The sequence below is a fragment of the Carcharhinus amblyrhynchos genome, chromosome 3, assembly GCF_965287045.1.
Source record: "Carcharhinus amblyrhynchos chromosome 3, sCarAmb.v2.hapA, whole genome shotgun sequence".
Taxonomy (NCBI): domain Eukaryota; kingdom Metazoa; phylum Chordata; class Chondrichthyes; order Carcharhiniformes; family Carcharhinidae; genus Carcharhinus; species Carcharhinus amblyrhynchos.
The window spans coordinates 132,070,709-132,087,005 of record NC_137326.1 but is presented as its reverse complement, the minus strand read 5'-3'; the positions used below and the strand labels follow the sequence as shown (position 1 = coordinate 132,087,005).

Here is a 16,297-nt window from a genome sequence, read left to right as displayed (position 1 = left end):
TTAACACACTGAGCGACAAAGTGAGGATGACATAGTTCCTTTGGAAACGAGAAGAGAATTTCTGTTTTTTAAAAAGAAAAGAGAGGAGGGGGGGGGGGCGCGGTGCAGAGACAAATTCTCCAACAACCTGAAATGTAGGCAAAGCAAGGACAAATTCTTTTCTTTCTTTAAAAACAAAACCCATCAATTCGGTCAGGAGAGAGAGTGTTGTAAGTCTTGCCATGCTTTTTTTTTGTGTGTGTGTGTGAGAGAACATTCGAAGGAAAATTTGTTAACTACTCTTTTTTTTTTGTGCGCCGGCAGCGAGCGGGGTGGCATGGAGGCTTTCCACAGATTGGCACGTACTGAACTGACAGCAAGAGTCTCAAAGGCACTAGACACAAGGGTGATTGGTGGCCTGTGATCAGCCGGTTTGAGGGCCACACCACTGAATTCAGTTATGGTATGCACCCTCCTGGGCTCGCTAGCTGTACATTTCTTTCCTTACACCCCCCGCCCCCAACCACCCACCCATCTTGTTTGTACAAGTCCATGGTTGTCACATTCACAGCACAGTTCAAACAAAAAAAAAATACCATTGTCGCATTTTTTTTTTAAAAAAAAAACGTTAAATATATTTGCCCTACCTTTCCCCTTTATCTTTCAACTCGGGAGGGGGAGTGGTGGGGTGGGGTGGGGTGGGGTGGGGGTGGGGGCGGGGAAGCGGTTAGAGGGCCAGGAGAGAAGGGGGAAGAGGAGGCAAAAAAAAAATGAAGTCACAGCAGTTCAACAAAAAAAAAATTACTTTTCCCCTCATCCCATGAATAAAACAGCAGTAAGATGGAGCTCTGATCCAAATTGTGTGGCATCTGTCACAGTGTCTCCAAGTTTAGCTGGGTGTCACCAGAAATGTGATGCCAAAATATCCATATTTCCAACTTTGCATAGAAACTCTGTGCCTGTGGAAGGGGTGGAGGATAAAAAAAAAACAATTAAGTACACCAAGAATTCATTAAGAATCACTTACAATTCTTCCCTCCCCTCCCCTAGCAGTGAACAAAAGACCAGATTGTACCAAATACCATCAACTGAATTCTAAAATAAATCATTTTCCCCTCCCCCTTTACAGTGTTAATGCAAATCGGTGTCTGCTAAATCACTCTCACCCCATTCCCCATAGAGAAAGAACCACACACACAGAGACAGACACAGAGACAGAAAGGCGCGCGCACACACACACACACACACAGAGGCGCACAGACACAGAGAGAGAAAGGCGCACAGACACAGAGAGAGAAAGGCGCACAGACACACACACACGCACACACAAAGGCACAGAGAAAGACACACACACAGAGAAAGACACACACACACACAGAGAAAGACACACACACACACACACACAGAGAAAGACACACACACACACACACACAGAGAAAGACACACACACACACACACACAGAGAAAGACACACACACACACACACACAGAGAAAGACACACACACACACACAGAAAGACACACACACACACACACACACAGAGAAAGACACACACACACACACACACACAGAGAAAGACACACACACACACACACACACAGAGAAAGACACACACACACACAGAGAAAGACACACACACACACACACAGAGAAAGACACACACACACACACACACACACACACACACAGAGAAAGACACACACACACACACACACAGAGAAAGACACACACACACAGAGAAAGACACACACACACAGAGAAAGACACACACACACACAGAGAAAGACACACACACACACACAGAGAAAGACACACACACACACACACACACACACACACACACACACACACACACACACACACAGAGAAAGACACACACACAGAGAAAGACACACACACAGAGAAAGACACACACACAGAGAAAGACACACACACACAGAGAAAGACACACACACACACAGAGAAAGACACACACACACACAGAGAAAGACACACACACACACAGAGAAAGACACACACACACACAAAGACACACACACACACAAAGACACACACACAGAGAAAGACACACACACAGAGAAAGACACACACACAGAGAAAGACACACAAAGACACACAAAGACACACACACACACACAGAGAAAGACACACACACAGAGAAAGACACACACACAGAGAAAGACACACACACAGAGAAAGACACACACACAGAGAAAGACACACACACACACAGAGAAAGACACACACACACACACACAGAGAAAGACACACACACACACACAGAGAAAGACACACACACACACACAGAGAAAGACACACACACACAGAGAAAGACACACACACACACAGAGAAAGACACACACACACACAGAGAAAGACACACACACACAGAGAAAGACACACACACACAGAGAAAGACACACACACACACACACACACAGAGAAAGACACACACACACAGAGAAAGACACACACACACAGAGAAAGACACACACACACACACACACAGAGAAAGACACACACACACACACACACACACACACACAGAGAAAGACACACACACACACACACACACACAGAGAAAGACACACACACACACACACACACACAGAGAAAGACACACACACACACAGAGAAAGACACACACACACACACACACACAGAGAAAGACACACACAGAGAAAGACACACACAGAGAAAGACACACACAGAGAAAGACACACACAGAGAAAGACACACACAGAGAAAGACACACACAGAGAAAGACACACACAGAGAAAGACACACACAGAGAAAGACACACACAGAGAAAGACACACACACACACACACAGAGAAAGACACACACACACACACACAGAGAAAGACACACACACACACACACACACAGAGAAAGACACACACACACACACACACAGAGAAAGACACACACACACACACACAGAGAAAGACACACACACACACACACAGAGAAAGACACACACACACACACACAGAGAAAGACACACACACACACACACACAGAGAAAGACACACACACACACACACACACAGAGAAAGACACACACACACACACACACAGAGAAAGACACACACACACACACACACACAGAAAGACACACACACACACACACACAGAGAAAGACACACACACACACACACACAGAGAAAGACACACACACAGAGAAAGACACACACACACACACACAGAGAAAGACACACACACACACACACAGAGAAAGACACACACACACACACACAGAGAAAGACACACACACACACACACAGAGAAAGACACACACACACACACACAGAGAAAGACACACACACACACACACAGAGAAAGACACACACACACACAGAGAAAGACACACACACACACACACAGAGAAAGACACACACACACACAGAGAAAGACACACACACACACACAGAGAAAGACACACACACACAGAGAAAGACACACACACACAGAGAAAGACACACACACAGAGAAAGACACACACACACACACAGAAAGACACACACACACACAGAAAGACACACACACACAGAAAGACACACACACACAGAAAGACACACACACACACAGAAAGACACACACACACACACACAGACACACAGAAAGACACACACACACACACAGACACACAGAAAGACACACACACACACACACACACACACACAGAAAGACACACACACACACACACACACAGAAAGACACACACACACACACACACACAGAAAGACACACACACACACACACAGAAAGACACACACACACACACACAGAAAGACACACACACACACACACAGAAAGACACACACACACACACACACACAGAAAGACACAGACACACACAGAGAAAGACACACACACACACAGAGAAAGACACACACACACACAGAGAAAGACACACACACACAGAGAAAGACACACACACACACACAGAAAGACACACACACACACACAGAAAGACACACACACACACACAGAAAGACACACACACACAGAGAAAGACACACACACAAAGAAAGACACACACACAAAGAAAGACACACACACAGAAAGACACACACACACACAAAGACACACACACACACAAAGACACACACACACACAAAGACACACACACACACAGAGAAAGACACACACACAGAGAAAGACACACACACAGAGAAAGACACACACACACACAGAGAAAGACACACACACACACAGAGAAAGACACACACACACAGAGAAAGACACACACACACACAGAGAAAGACACACACACACACAGAGAAAGACACACACACACACAGAGAAAGACACACACACACAGAGAAAGACACACACACACGGTGGATTTAGCTAGCAGTACTGGATGTTCTGCCTAACACACACTGTGATCAGCCGCACCATTTTAAGTGAGAAGGCTGCAGAGGGAAGGGTGGGTGGGAGGAAGGCTGCTGCTGGCAACTTGCGTTCCTCACAGCAGCACTCCACCAGCTGGGAGGATATTTAAATCTGCCTCCCATCCTCGCCATACACCCTTCCCAGCACACACACACACACCCCCTCAGAGGGGGCCTGGACATTCGTACATGTGAGGATAACATCCCCAAGCCTGACACCCTGGCTCTGACAAACGAGAGTGGGGGTGGGGGTAGTGGGTGTCAGGGTGGGGGGAGTTGGCTGCAGCCCCCTCCTCCCCCCCCACCCAGGTCAACAAGGCATTGATCTGTTTGCTTTGACAGTATGTGTAAAGATCACAGAAGCACACACACACACCCTCTCCCCTCATTCTCCATCCCACCGCCCCCACCCCCCCAGCCACCCCACCCCCCCCATCACCCACCACCCCCCCATCACCCACCACCCCCCACCCCCCACCCCCTCTATGCTCCGTTCGCATGGGGACAGTCTGGACCTGTGTGTGTGAGAGAGAAGCCCCCTCACGACCCTGGGTGAACAGGCACTGACCTGTTTGCTCTAGGTGTGGATGTGTACGCGCGCATGCGTGCGCAGCTCCCTGCCTCCTGCCGCATCCCTCCCACCCACCACCAGGTGAATAGGCACTGACCCTGTTCTGTGAAGCCCCCCCTGGTTGAATAGGCACTGACCCTGTTCTGTGAAGCCCCCCCTGGTTGAATAGGCACTGACCCTGTTCTGTGAAGCCCCCCGGGTTGAATAGGCACTGACACTGTTCTGTGAAGCCCCCCCTGGTTGAACAGGCACTGACACTGTTCTGTGAAGCCCCCCCCGGTTGAATAGGCACTGACCTGTCTGCTCTGATTATGAAGCCCCCCCCCCCCCCCCCGGTTGAATAGGCACTGGCCCTGCTCTGTGTAGCCACCTCTGGGTGACTAGGCACTGACCCTGCTCTGTGAAGCCTCCCCTGGGTGAATAGGACCTGACCCTGCTCTGTGAAGCCTCCCTGGTTGAATAGGCACTGACCTGTCTGCTCTGTGAAGCCCCCCCCCCAGGTGAATAGGCCCTGACCTGTCTGCTCTGTGAAGCCCCCCCCCAGGTGAATAGGCCCTGACCTGTCTGCTCTGTGAAGCCCCCCCCCCCAGGTGAATAGGCCCTGACCTGTCTGCTCTGTGAAGCCCCCCCCCCAGGTGAATAGGCCCTGACCTGTCTGCTCTGTGAAGCCCCCCCCCCAGGTGAATAGGCCCTGACCTGTCTGCTCTGTGAAGCCCCCCCCCCAGGTGAATAGGCCCTGACCTGTCTGCTCTGTGAAGCCCCCCCCCCCAGGTGAATAGGCCTGACCTGTCTGCTCTGTGAAGCCTCCCCTGGGTGAATAGGCACTGACCCTGCTCTGTGAAGCCTCCCTGGTTGAATAGGCACTGACCTGTCTGCTCTGTGAAGCCTCCCCTGGTTGAATAGGCCCTGACCCGTCTGCTCTGTGAGGCCTCCCCTAGTTGAATTGGCACTGACCTGTCTGCTCTGTGAAGCCCCCCCCCCAGGTGAATAGGCCCTGACCTGTCTGCTCTGTGAAGCCTCCCCTAGTTGAATAGGCACTGACCCTGTTCTGTGAGGTCCCCCCGGTTGAATAGGCACTGACCCTGCTCTGAGTGAAGCCCCCCCTGGTGGAATAGGCACTGACCTGTCTTCACCAGCGGGGGCTTCACAGAGCAGACAGCTCCATGCCTATTCAACGAGGGGAGGCTCCACAGAGCAGGGTCAGGGCCTATTCAACCAGGGTGAATAGGCACTGACCTGTCTGCTCTGTGAAGCCTCCCCTGGTGGAATAGGCACTGACCTGTCTGCTCTGTGAAGCCTCCCCTGGTGGAATAGGCACTGACCTGTCTGCTCTGTGAAGCCTCCCCTGGTGGAATAGGCACTGACCTGTCTGCTCTGTAGAGCCTCCCCTGGTGGAATAGGCACTGACCTGTCTGCTCTGTGAAGCCTCCCCTGGTGGAATAGGCACTGACCTTGCTTTGAGAGTGAAGCCCCCCCTGGTGGAATAGGCACTGACCCTGCTCTGAGAGTGAAGCCCCCCCTGGTGGAATAGGCACTGACCTGTCTGCTCTGTGAAGCCTCCCCTGGTGGAATAGGCACTGACCTGTCTGCTCTGTGAAGCCTCCCCTGGTGGAATAGGCACTGACCTTGCTTTGAGAGTGAAGCCCCCCTGGTGGAATAGGCACTGACCTGTCTGCTCTGTGAAGCCTCCCCTGGTGGAATAGGCACTGACCTGTCTGCTCTGTGAAGCCTCCCCTGGTGGAATAGGCACTGACCTGTCTGCTCTGTGAAGCCTCCCCTGGTGGAATAGGCACTGACCTGTCTGCTCTGTGAAGCCTCCCCTGGTGGAATAGGCACTGACCCGTCTGCTCTGTGAAGCCTCCCCTGGTGGAATAGGCACTGACCCTGCTCTGAGAGTGAAGCCCCCCCTGGTGGAATAGGCACTGACCTGTCTGCTCTGTGAAGCCTCCCCTGGTGGAATAAGCACTGACCCTGCTCTGAGAGTGAAGCCTCCCCTGGTGGAATAGGCACTGACCTGTCTGCTCTGTGAAGCCTCCCCTGGTGGAATAGGCACTGACCTGTCTGCTCTGTGAAGCCTCCCCTGGTGGAATAGGCACTGACCTGCCTGCTCTGTGAAGCCTCCCCTGGTGGAATAGGCACTGACCCTGCTCTGAGAGTGAAGCCCCCCCTGGTTGAATAGGCACTGACCCTGCTCTGAGAGTGAAGCCCCCCCTGGTTGAATAGGCACTGACCCTGCTCTGAGAGTGAAGCCCCCCCTGGTGGAATAGGCACTGACCTGTCTGCTCTGGCAGGGTGGGGGATCACAGCAGCACACAGGAGGAGCAGCACTGCTCATCCCCGCCGGGCTGGGACACATAGTTCATCTGCCTCACGATCTCGGCGAAGAGTTCGTCCACCGAGGTTTTGTTCTTGGCCGAGGTCTCCAGGAAGGGGCAGCTCCACTCGTCCGCCAGGGCTTTGCCCTCACCGTAGGAGACCTCCCGCTCCCCCTCCAGGTCCACCTTGTTGCCCACCAGCAGCATGGGGACCCGCTCGTAGCGCTTGACGCGGATGATCTGGTCCCGCATAGGTCGGATGTCCTGGAAGGACTGCTGGTTGACCAGGCTGTAGACCAGGATGAAACCCTGGCCGTTCTTGATGTACAAATCCCGCATGGAGGCGAACTGCTCGGTGCCCGCCGTGTCCAGGATCTCCAGCACCGACGGAGAGGAGTCCACCTCGATCTCCTTGCGGTAAAAGTCCTCGATGGTGGGGTCGTACTTCTCGATGAAGGAGCCGGTGACAAACTGCACGGTCAGGGCCGACTTGCCCACCCCGCCGCTGCCCAGGACCACCACCTTGTACTCCCGCATGCTCCGCCACCAGTCCCCCCTCTCAGTGTGGGAGAGCCACACTCAGCAGCAGTGGAGTGCCAAGCACAGGGACAAAATGCAGCAGGCAAATCCTCTTCCCCCTCCCTTGCTTTGGTCTCTCTCTCTCTCCCTTTCTGTGTGTGTGTGTGTTTTATAATTATAAATCCAGGCTTTTCTCCTTGCTGCAATCTCCTTCCAATGTCCAGAGGATTTTTGTTGGGACTCTCAGCATTTATTCAGCAATGCAGCTTTCTCTCTCTCTGTCTCTGTTAAATCTCTCCTCTCCCCTACCCTTTCCCTTCCCTATAGCACAGCTCTCTCTCTCAAATATCTCCCTAGCCTTTCCCTTCCCTGTACAGACCAGCTCTCCGTTAAATCTCTCCCTTCCCTGTACTGGACTGGAGCACAGCTCTCTGTCTCTTCCCCCACGAGCTTTCCCCTTCCCTATATGACACTGAAAAACAGAAATCTCCCTCCTAGCCTGAAGCACAGCTCTGTGTTAAATCTCTCCCCTAGCCTTTCCCTGTGCTACACTGAAGCACGGTTCTCTCTCAAGTCTCTGTCTCTCTTTCCTCCCACTAGCGTTTCCCTTCCCTATACTACACTGTAAGACAGCAATCCCTCTCTCTCTCTTTCCCTTCCTTGCCTGATCTGAACTGAAGCACAGCTCGCTATCTCTCTCACCCACCCCCAGCCTTTCCCTTACCCTGTACTAGACTGAAACACAGCTCTTTCTCTCTCCCACGCTCTCTTCCTTCCCATTGACATAGACACAAGGCACTGGGCAGGGCGTGAACACATCAGCAACAGCTCCGCAAGCTGCAGCGCCGGGGCGGAGCTAAGCTCTTAAAAGGGGCCAACTCACTGCATTGCGATCCCTTTCTGGGTCCCATCAATATTCAAGAAAAAGGCATTTGATTTGATTTATTATTGTCACATGCATTCAGATACAGTGAAAAGTATTGTTTCTTGCGCGCTATACAGACAAAGCATACTGCCCATAGAGAATGAAAGGAGAGAGTGCAGAATATAGTGCTACAGTCAAAGCTAGGGTGTAGAGAAAGATCAACTTAGTGCGAGGTAGGTCCATTCAAAAGCCTGACGGCAGCGGGGAAGAAGCTGTTCTTGAGTCGGTTGGTAAGTGACCTCAAACTTTTGTATCTTTTTCCCGGTGGAGGAAGGTTCAAGAGAGAATGTCCGGGGTGCGTGGGGTCCTTAATTGTTCTGGCTTGCTTTTCTGAAGCAGCGGGAAGTGTAGATGGAGAGACAGGGAGAGAGGAGAAAATATTGCTGCAACTAACACAGTCCTGAAGGATAAACACAAAATACTGCAGATGCTGGAAGCCAAAACAAAGACAGAAAATGCTGGAAAATCTCAGCTGGTCTGACAGTGTCTGTACAAAGAATAGGATGACACTTCATCGCTATTTTCTCTCCACAGATGCTGTCCCAATCTGAAGGGTTATGGAGATGACTTATAATTTAGAACCAGAGGATTACTTGTTTAAAAAATAAAATTAAGATAGAGATGATTCTGTGACAGTGGTTAGCACTGCTGCCTCACAGTGCCAGAGACCTCAGTCCAGTTTAAGCTTTGGGTGACTGTGTGAAGTTGGCACGTTCTCCCCATGTCTGCACGGGTTTCTTCTGAGTGCTCCTGTTTCCTTCCATAGTCCAAAACTGTGCAGATTATGTGCATAGTCCATGTTAAATTGCCCCTTAGTGTCCAAGATATACAGATTATATAGATAAACCATGCTAAATTGCCCTTTAATGTCTAAAGCTGTACAGGTTTTGTGGATTGGCCTTGCTAAGTTGCCCCTTAGTGTCCAAAGATGCTCCGGTTAGGTGGATTAGTGAGATAAATGTGGAATTCCAGGGATAGGGCGGGCAGTAGGACTGAATAAGACGCTCTGTCGGAGAGTTGGTTAGGATTCAATGGGCCAAATGGCCTCCTTCTGCAATGTAGGGATTCTATGCTTCCATGAGGTGATATTTCCCCCATTTTGGCGAAGATTGAGTAATTGGAGCTCCCTTTCACAAAAGCCAGTGCAAGCAGAATCTGTGAATATCAAGGTTGAGATAGACAGATTTTTTTTATCAGTGAAGGAATCGAGGGTTATGGAGATAAGGTGGGAAAGTAGAGTTGAGGATTATCACATCAGGGCTGGAATTCTCATGGTGCCAGTGACGACAGAGAATTTGGAGCGCAGCCAAATCTCCGTTCCCTGCAGCGGGACCAGAGAATCCCATTGGTGTGAATGGCCAGAGAATCCCACCCCAAATCAGTCATGATCTTATTGAATGGCGAAGCAGACTCGATAGACCAAATGGCCTACTTCTGCTCTTTATCATCTGATATTTTTAAGGTAGGGCTAGATTGATTCTTCATTAATAAGGTTATTGGGGATAGGCAGGAATGTGGGGTTGAAGTTACAGTCAGATCAGCCATGATCTTATTGAATGGCGGAGCAGGTTTCAGGCCTACTCCTGCTCCTAATTCACATGTAACTTACAGACAAATAGTTTCTGGGTTGACTGGAACCATTCCCGCCAGGAAAGGCTTATCTTACGAGCAAAGATTAGGCCCATACCCTTTGGAATTCAGAAGAATGCCAGGTGATCTTGTTGAAATATACAAGGCCCTAAGGGATTTGATGGGATAGAGAGCAGGAGAACATAAGAAATAGGAGCAGGAGTAGGCCATCTAGCCCTTCGAGCCTGCCCCGCCATTCAATAAGATCATGGCTGATCTGTCGTGGCTCAGTTCCACATTCCCGCTGTTCCAACTTCTACAACTAAGGGACTCAGCTCAAGCATAAGAACTCTTTCTGTTTAAGATGGAGATGAGGATGGGCGAAATGGATTCCTTCTGCCCTGTAGGGATTCTATGATTTTCTCTCCCAAGAGAGGGACATTTTCTCTCCCAAAGGGCCATTACGTTTGTAGAATTCTTCCTCAGAAAGTGGTGGTCATTGGATACGTTCAAAGCTGACTAAGACAGATTTTTGATGGAGAAGGGAATAAGGGGTTATTAGGGGACAGACAGGAAAGTGGAGTTGTACTTGAACAGTGCCCGAGCGTGGCGACTAATGGATTTTCACAGTAACTTTATTGCAATGTTAATGTAAAGCTACTTGTGACACTGTTTCTACTCCTTGTGGTCTTTTGGAACATGGGGCAGAAAGGTTACCCGCCCGCAAGCTGTTGGTTGCCAGTTGAGATAAGTTTAGGGCCTATGAGGCAGAACCATGCCGGAGGCAGACGTTGAGGCGCTCACTGCTGACAAGGCCACAGGCCTGCAGATGGAGGTGCCGTCTCTCTCTCACACACTTACCTGCAATGGCAGCTGGCAGCTTCTTTTGTGATGAGGAGCCTCCTAGTGGCTCTTCAGCTTTGAAAGCCCCTACACCATCTTAATTAGACAGTGAGTACGGCCTCTCAAATCATACAATCCCTACAGGGCCGAAGGAGTCCATTTAGCCCATTGCATCTGCACCCACCACAATCCCACCCAGCCCCTATCCCCATAACCCCACGTATTTACCCTGCCATTCCTCCTGACACGAAGTGACAATTTAGTGTGGCCAATCCACTTAACCTGCACATCTTTCAGACTGTGGGAGGGAACTGGAGCACCCGGAGGAAACCCATGCAGACACGGAGAGAATGTGCAAACTCCACACAGACAGTGACCTGAGACTGGACTTTACCCGGGTCCCTAGCGCTATGAGGCAACAGTGCTAACTACTGAGCTATTGTGCCACCCAATTAGATAGTCGTTAACCTGTAAACCAACTCCATCTATCCACTTTTAAAGATCTGGTTTGTTATCCTTACAAATAAAAAGTTGTCAATTGCAAACTGGAAAATTCCAATTGGCCCAACATCCACAGCCTTTTGGGAGAGAGAATTCCATATCCGTATGGAATATTTTCTCCACGTTTACCTATTGAATCTTTTTAATATATGAAGCCCCTCGGGCCAGGTAATCCCTCTGAGATATCTGCACTCCTCCAGTTCTTGAACATCCCTGATTTATACTGTCAGGTTATCATGGGCCCTAAGCTTTGGAATTCACTGCCTGAACCTCTCTACCTCTCCGCATTTAAGACAGTCCTTAAAACCTTTAGTAATCTGTCCTAAGACGTCCCTCCTCATGGCTCAGTGTCAAGTTTTGTTTGGTAACACACCTGAAAGTGGCCTTTGAGATGTTTTTGCACAAAGGCAGAATTTTGTTTATATAGCATTTCTGGAACAGGTTACCAATCTAGAGGCTTATAGCTTGATGGGCGCCACTCCACATCAACCGTGGCTAACTAGGAGTCTCTCTTGCTATTACTGCCTGCTATTGGCGTATTGGAAGTATTTGCAGGTTGACACTGAACTTGTTTGACTTCATTATAGACGCACCTTCCTTGCTCAGGTACAGATCCCGGGAGTGCACCTGGGATGGGACTCGAACCCTGAGCTTCTGGCTCAGAGGCAGGGATGTTACCTGCTGAGCCACTGCGCTACATTAAAGACACTATTAAATTCAAGTTATTGTTGTTGGAGTGATGCTGAATCGGAGATCTGTAATCTTTGAGCCATCGTTCTTTCCTGTCGGCTGAAGCTGGTGTTTTTTGCTTCTAATAAGGCCATTGGAGAAGACGCAGATCCATGTACCTGCCTAAGAGGGAAGAAGGTGGAAATTGATGGCCACCGGGGAGACCCAGCAGAACCCAAGTCTCTGATATCCTTATATATCCAGAGGTTGGGTCACAAGGTCGAGGTTACAAGATTGATACAGATGAGGGAGACTGTCAGGAGCAAACTGCTTCAGTCACCCAGAATATTAAATCTCACATTCAGCCAGTCCCCCTCCGTCCCAGCCTTACCAGGAGGACAGTTACCAATATTGACTGCTCCTGATGTGTAACATTCCTTTTTAATTTTCCTTCCGCTGGTTTTAAGTCATGCTCCTTGTCCACCAGGAAAAAAAACAAGAGAATAAAAAAATGTTGGAATCTAAAATCCGCACAGAAATTGTCCGTCTACATTTGTATAGCGGTAGATCATAGAATAACACGGCAACAAAGGAGGCCAATCAGCCCATCATGTTTACACCAAACCTTTGTAAGATTATCTAATTAGAACCCCCCTTCTCCGACCCCACATGTTCTTCTCCCATGGCCTTGCATATATTTTGTTTCCAAGTAATTATCAGATTCACTTTGGGAAGTTACTGGTGAACCTGTGTCACTACCCATTCAGGCAGTGTATGATGGAGGTTAATAGTCCTGATGTTCATGCTTTGCCGGAACTGGGATTAATTTGGTAGCTTGGTAAAATTAGATGTGGCGCTCTGGACGTACCTAATGCGTGGGTCTCCATTGGAGAGAAGAAGAAGCCCGAAGGAAGAAAAGTAGCAAACTAAAACTCCACGTCTCCCTGAAGATATTGCCCTTTTAAGACACATGATCATACCAGCCCCAGGAAGTTTTATTTGCCTTTTTAAATATCTCATCTCCACTCTAACACTTGAGATGTTAGAAGTAAGATGGTAAGTGCACGGAATGAAGTAACTTGTCATAGATGTGAAAACCAAGTTGTGTGCCTGTTCCCTCCAATGACGGGACTGTTTGGATCCGAGTTACTGGGAAGGAGTATCCCGTCAGGCAAAAATAAAATCCTCCTGGCAAAAAATAGCAGCATGTAATTCCTGGCTGAACGGAGTTGGACTGGCCCCTCTGACCCCCTGGTCTTATCTCAGTATCCCAAGCCAATGCCAAGTAGGAGTAGCAATATTGAACAGGAGCTTGCCATTTACAAGGGAGGAGCGAGGATGGGGGCTGGGGGGTGGGGGGGGGGGCGTGTGGTGGTGGGGGAGGTGGGCTGGGGGAGGGGGGGGAGGTGTTTTGCACTGCTCCAAGCTTTAAAAAAAACTGCCATCAGCTCAGAGGGGAACTGCCACCAAAAATAGTTTTTAACAGCATGACTCCCATTTACTCACCGTGGGAATGTCTATAAGATTTACCAGAGGGCTGAGAGGCTATTCCAGTTCAGCAGGGGAGCAGTGGACCTGTTTCTCCTCGGAGCAGAAAAGAAAGAGAGGAGAGGAAGACTTCCATTTATCCAGGGCAAAATTTTCCAGCACTTCCCCCCGCTAGCGGGATCTTCCAGTCCCGTCAGCAGGTTCCCTACCAACAGGATGGGCAAGCAACACAAATGGGTGGCACAGTGGTTAGCACTGCTGCCTCACAGCGCCAGGGACCTGGGTTCAATTCCCAGCTTGGGTCACTGTCTGTGTGGAATCTGCACTTTCTCCCCATCTCTGCGTGGGTTTCCTCCGGGTGCTCCGGTTTCCCCCCACGATCCAAAGGTGTGTGGGTTAGCTGGATTAGCCACGCTAAATTGCCCTTTAGTGTCAGGTGGACTAGCTGGGGTAAATGCATGGTATCATACCTAACCGCACATCTCTGGGCTCTTCCTCAAAATGACACCAGCGAGTCTTTTACACCCTCATTAGAGAGAGGGCCACAGTTTAACCCCCCCCCCCCCCAGCTGAGGACCAACATAACTGAGAGCGCAACCTTCTCTTTGTACTGGGGTGTCTTAATTATATCCTCAGGTTATCCTGACACCAAAATGCTGTTTTAAGTTTTCTTTATGATCTTTCTCTAGAGTCATAGAGGTTTACAGCGCGGAAACAGTCCCTTTGGCCCAACTTGTCCATGCCACCTTTTCTTCAACAGCTAGTTCCAATTGCCCGCATTTGGCCTATATCCTTCTATACCCATCTTACCATGTAACTGCCTAAATACTTTTTAAAAGACAAAATTGTACCCGCCTCTCTGACTGACTCAGACAGCTCATTCCAGACAACTCACCACCCTCTGATTGAAAAAAACTGCCCCTCTGGACCCTTTTGTTTCTCTCCCCTCTCACCTTAAACCTATGCCCTCTTGTTTTAGACTCCCCTATCTTTGGGAAAAGATATTGGCTATCTAGCTGAGCCGTGCCCTTCATTATTTTGTAGACCTTTATAAGGTCACCCCTCAGCCAGGGATAAAAGTCCCAATCTATCCAGCCTCTCTTTATAACTCAAACCGTTAAGTCCTGGTAGCTTCCTAGTAAATCTTTTCTGCACTCTTTTTAGTTTAATACTATCCTTTTTACAATAGGGTGACCCAGAGGTCATGCCCTACCCAAAACCCCCTCCTCACCACCCCCAAGAAACATGGTGAGGATACGTCAGGTTTTCTTGCCCAAAGGACATTAATGAGTCGCACGGGTTTTTATGACAATCTGGCAGTTTCATGGTCACCATTACTGTGACAAGCTTTTGCTTTCATATTCCAGATGTACTGAATTAATTTGATTGAAATTCCCCTAGCTGCTGTGGTGGGATTTGAACTCATGTCTCCAGATGAATAAATAACCACGATATGACCATAATCCTGTATGATGCGATGTTGCCTAATTTCTACTTCTGCCTGGCTTTCCCCCAGAATTGACAAAACAACTGCGCGAAACCTCAGGGTGTATCCTCCCAAGTGTTTAACCCTTTGGCTGAACAGTGGCTAACACACTTGTTTGTCAGTCCTTCCCATCTTATTTTATGACGTAGAGATTCCAGCGTCGGACGGGGGTGGGCACAGTACGAAGTCTCACCAACACCAGCTTAAAGTCCAGCAGGTTTATTTGAAATCACGAGCTTTCGGGGGCACTGCTCCTTCATCAGGTGAGTGGCGAAGTGGATTCACAAACACGGCATGTATGGACACAGACTCAATGGCAAGTCTTCCCAGATAATCAGATCTTTACAGGTATAGGCAATGCGAGCGGGGAGAGGGATAATCACAGGAAAAGAGGTGTGAATTGTCTCAAGCCAGGATGGTTGATAGGATTTTACAAGCCCAGACCAAATGGTGGGGGTTGCACTTAGTGTGAATACAAGCTCCTGGTTGAGGCCATCCTCATGTGTGCCGAAAATCCATATTAACATAAAATGCAGGGTAAATCTCCAGGTCCGATTGTGTTCTGTACAAATGAGTGAGTTAAAATCAAATCCCATTTTGGCCTCGAAGTATTTTAGTTATTTATTTATTGGTGTCACAAGTAGGCTTACATTAACGCTGCAATGAAATTATTGTGAAAATTCCCTAGTCCCCACACTCCGATGCTAGTTTGGGTACACTGAGGGAGAATTTAGCATGGCCAACGCACCTAACCAGCATGTCTTGCGGACTGCGGGAGGAAACCGGAGCACCCGGAGGAAACACACGTGGACAAAAACTGTTTGGGAGAACATGCAGACTCCACACAGGCAGGGACCCAAGACGGAAATCGAGCCTGGGCCCCTGGCACTGCAAGGCAGCAGTGCCAACAACTGTGCCAACATGCCGCCCAAGTAAGACTTGAGAGAGGAGGGAAGCTTTAAGTGAAGTGGCAGCAGACGGCCACAAGAATTGAAAAAGTTGGCAAGAGGAATGTTTATCCCATCTGCATG

The 16,297-nt window shown here is 49.3% G+C and overlaps 1 protein-coding gene across 1 annotated transcript; it reads right to left on the bottom strand.

Annotated features, from left to right (window-relative positions):
• Nucleotides 1-690: 690 nt before the first annotated feature.
• Nucleotides 691-8,585, bottom strand: LOC145341135 (ras-related protein Rap-2b). The gene is made up of 2 exons (XM_080186022.1): nt 7,227-8,585; nt 691-938 (listed from the first exon to the last, which is right to left on the bottom strand). The coding sequence occupies exon 1, from the start codon at nt 7,801-7,803 to the stop codon at nt 7,252-7,254; it is 552 nt and encodes a 183-aa protein (XP_080042148.1). The 5' UTR covers nt 7,804-8,585; the 3' UTR covers nt 691-938; nt 7,227-7,251.
• Between the last annotated feature and the right edge of the window lie 7,712 nt (nt 8,586-16,297).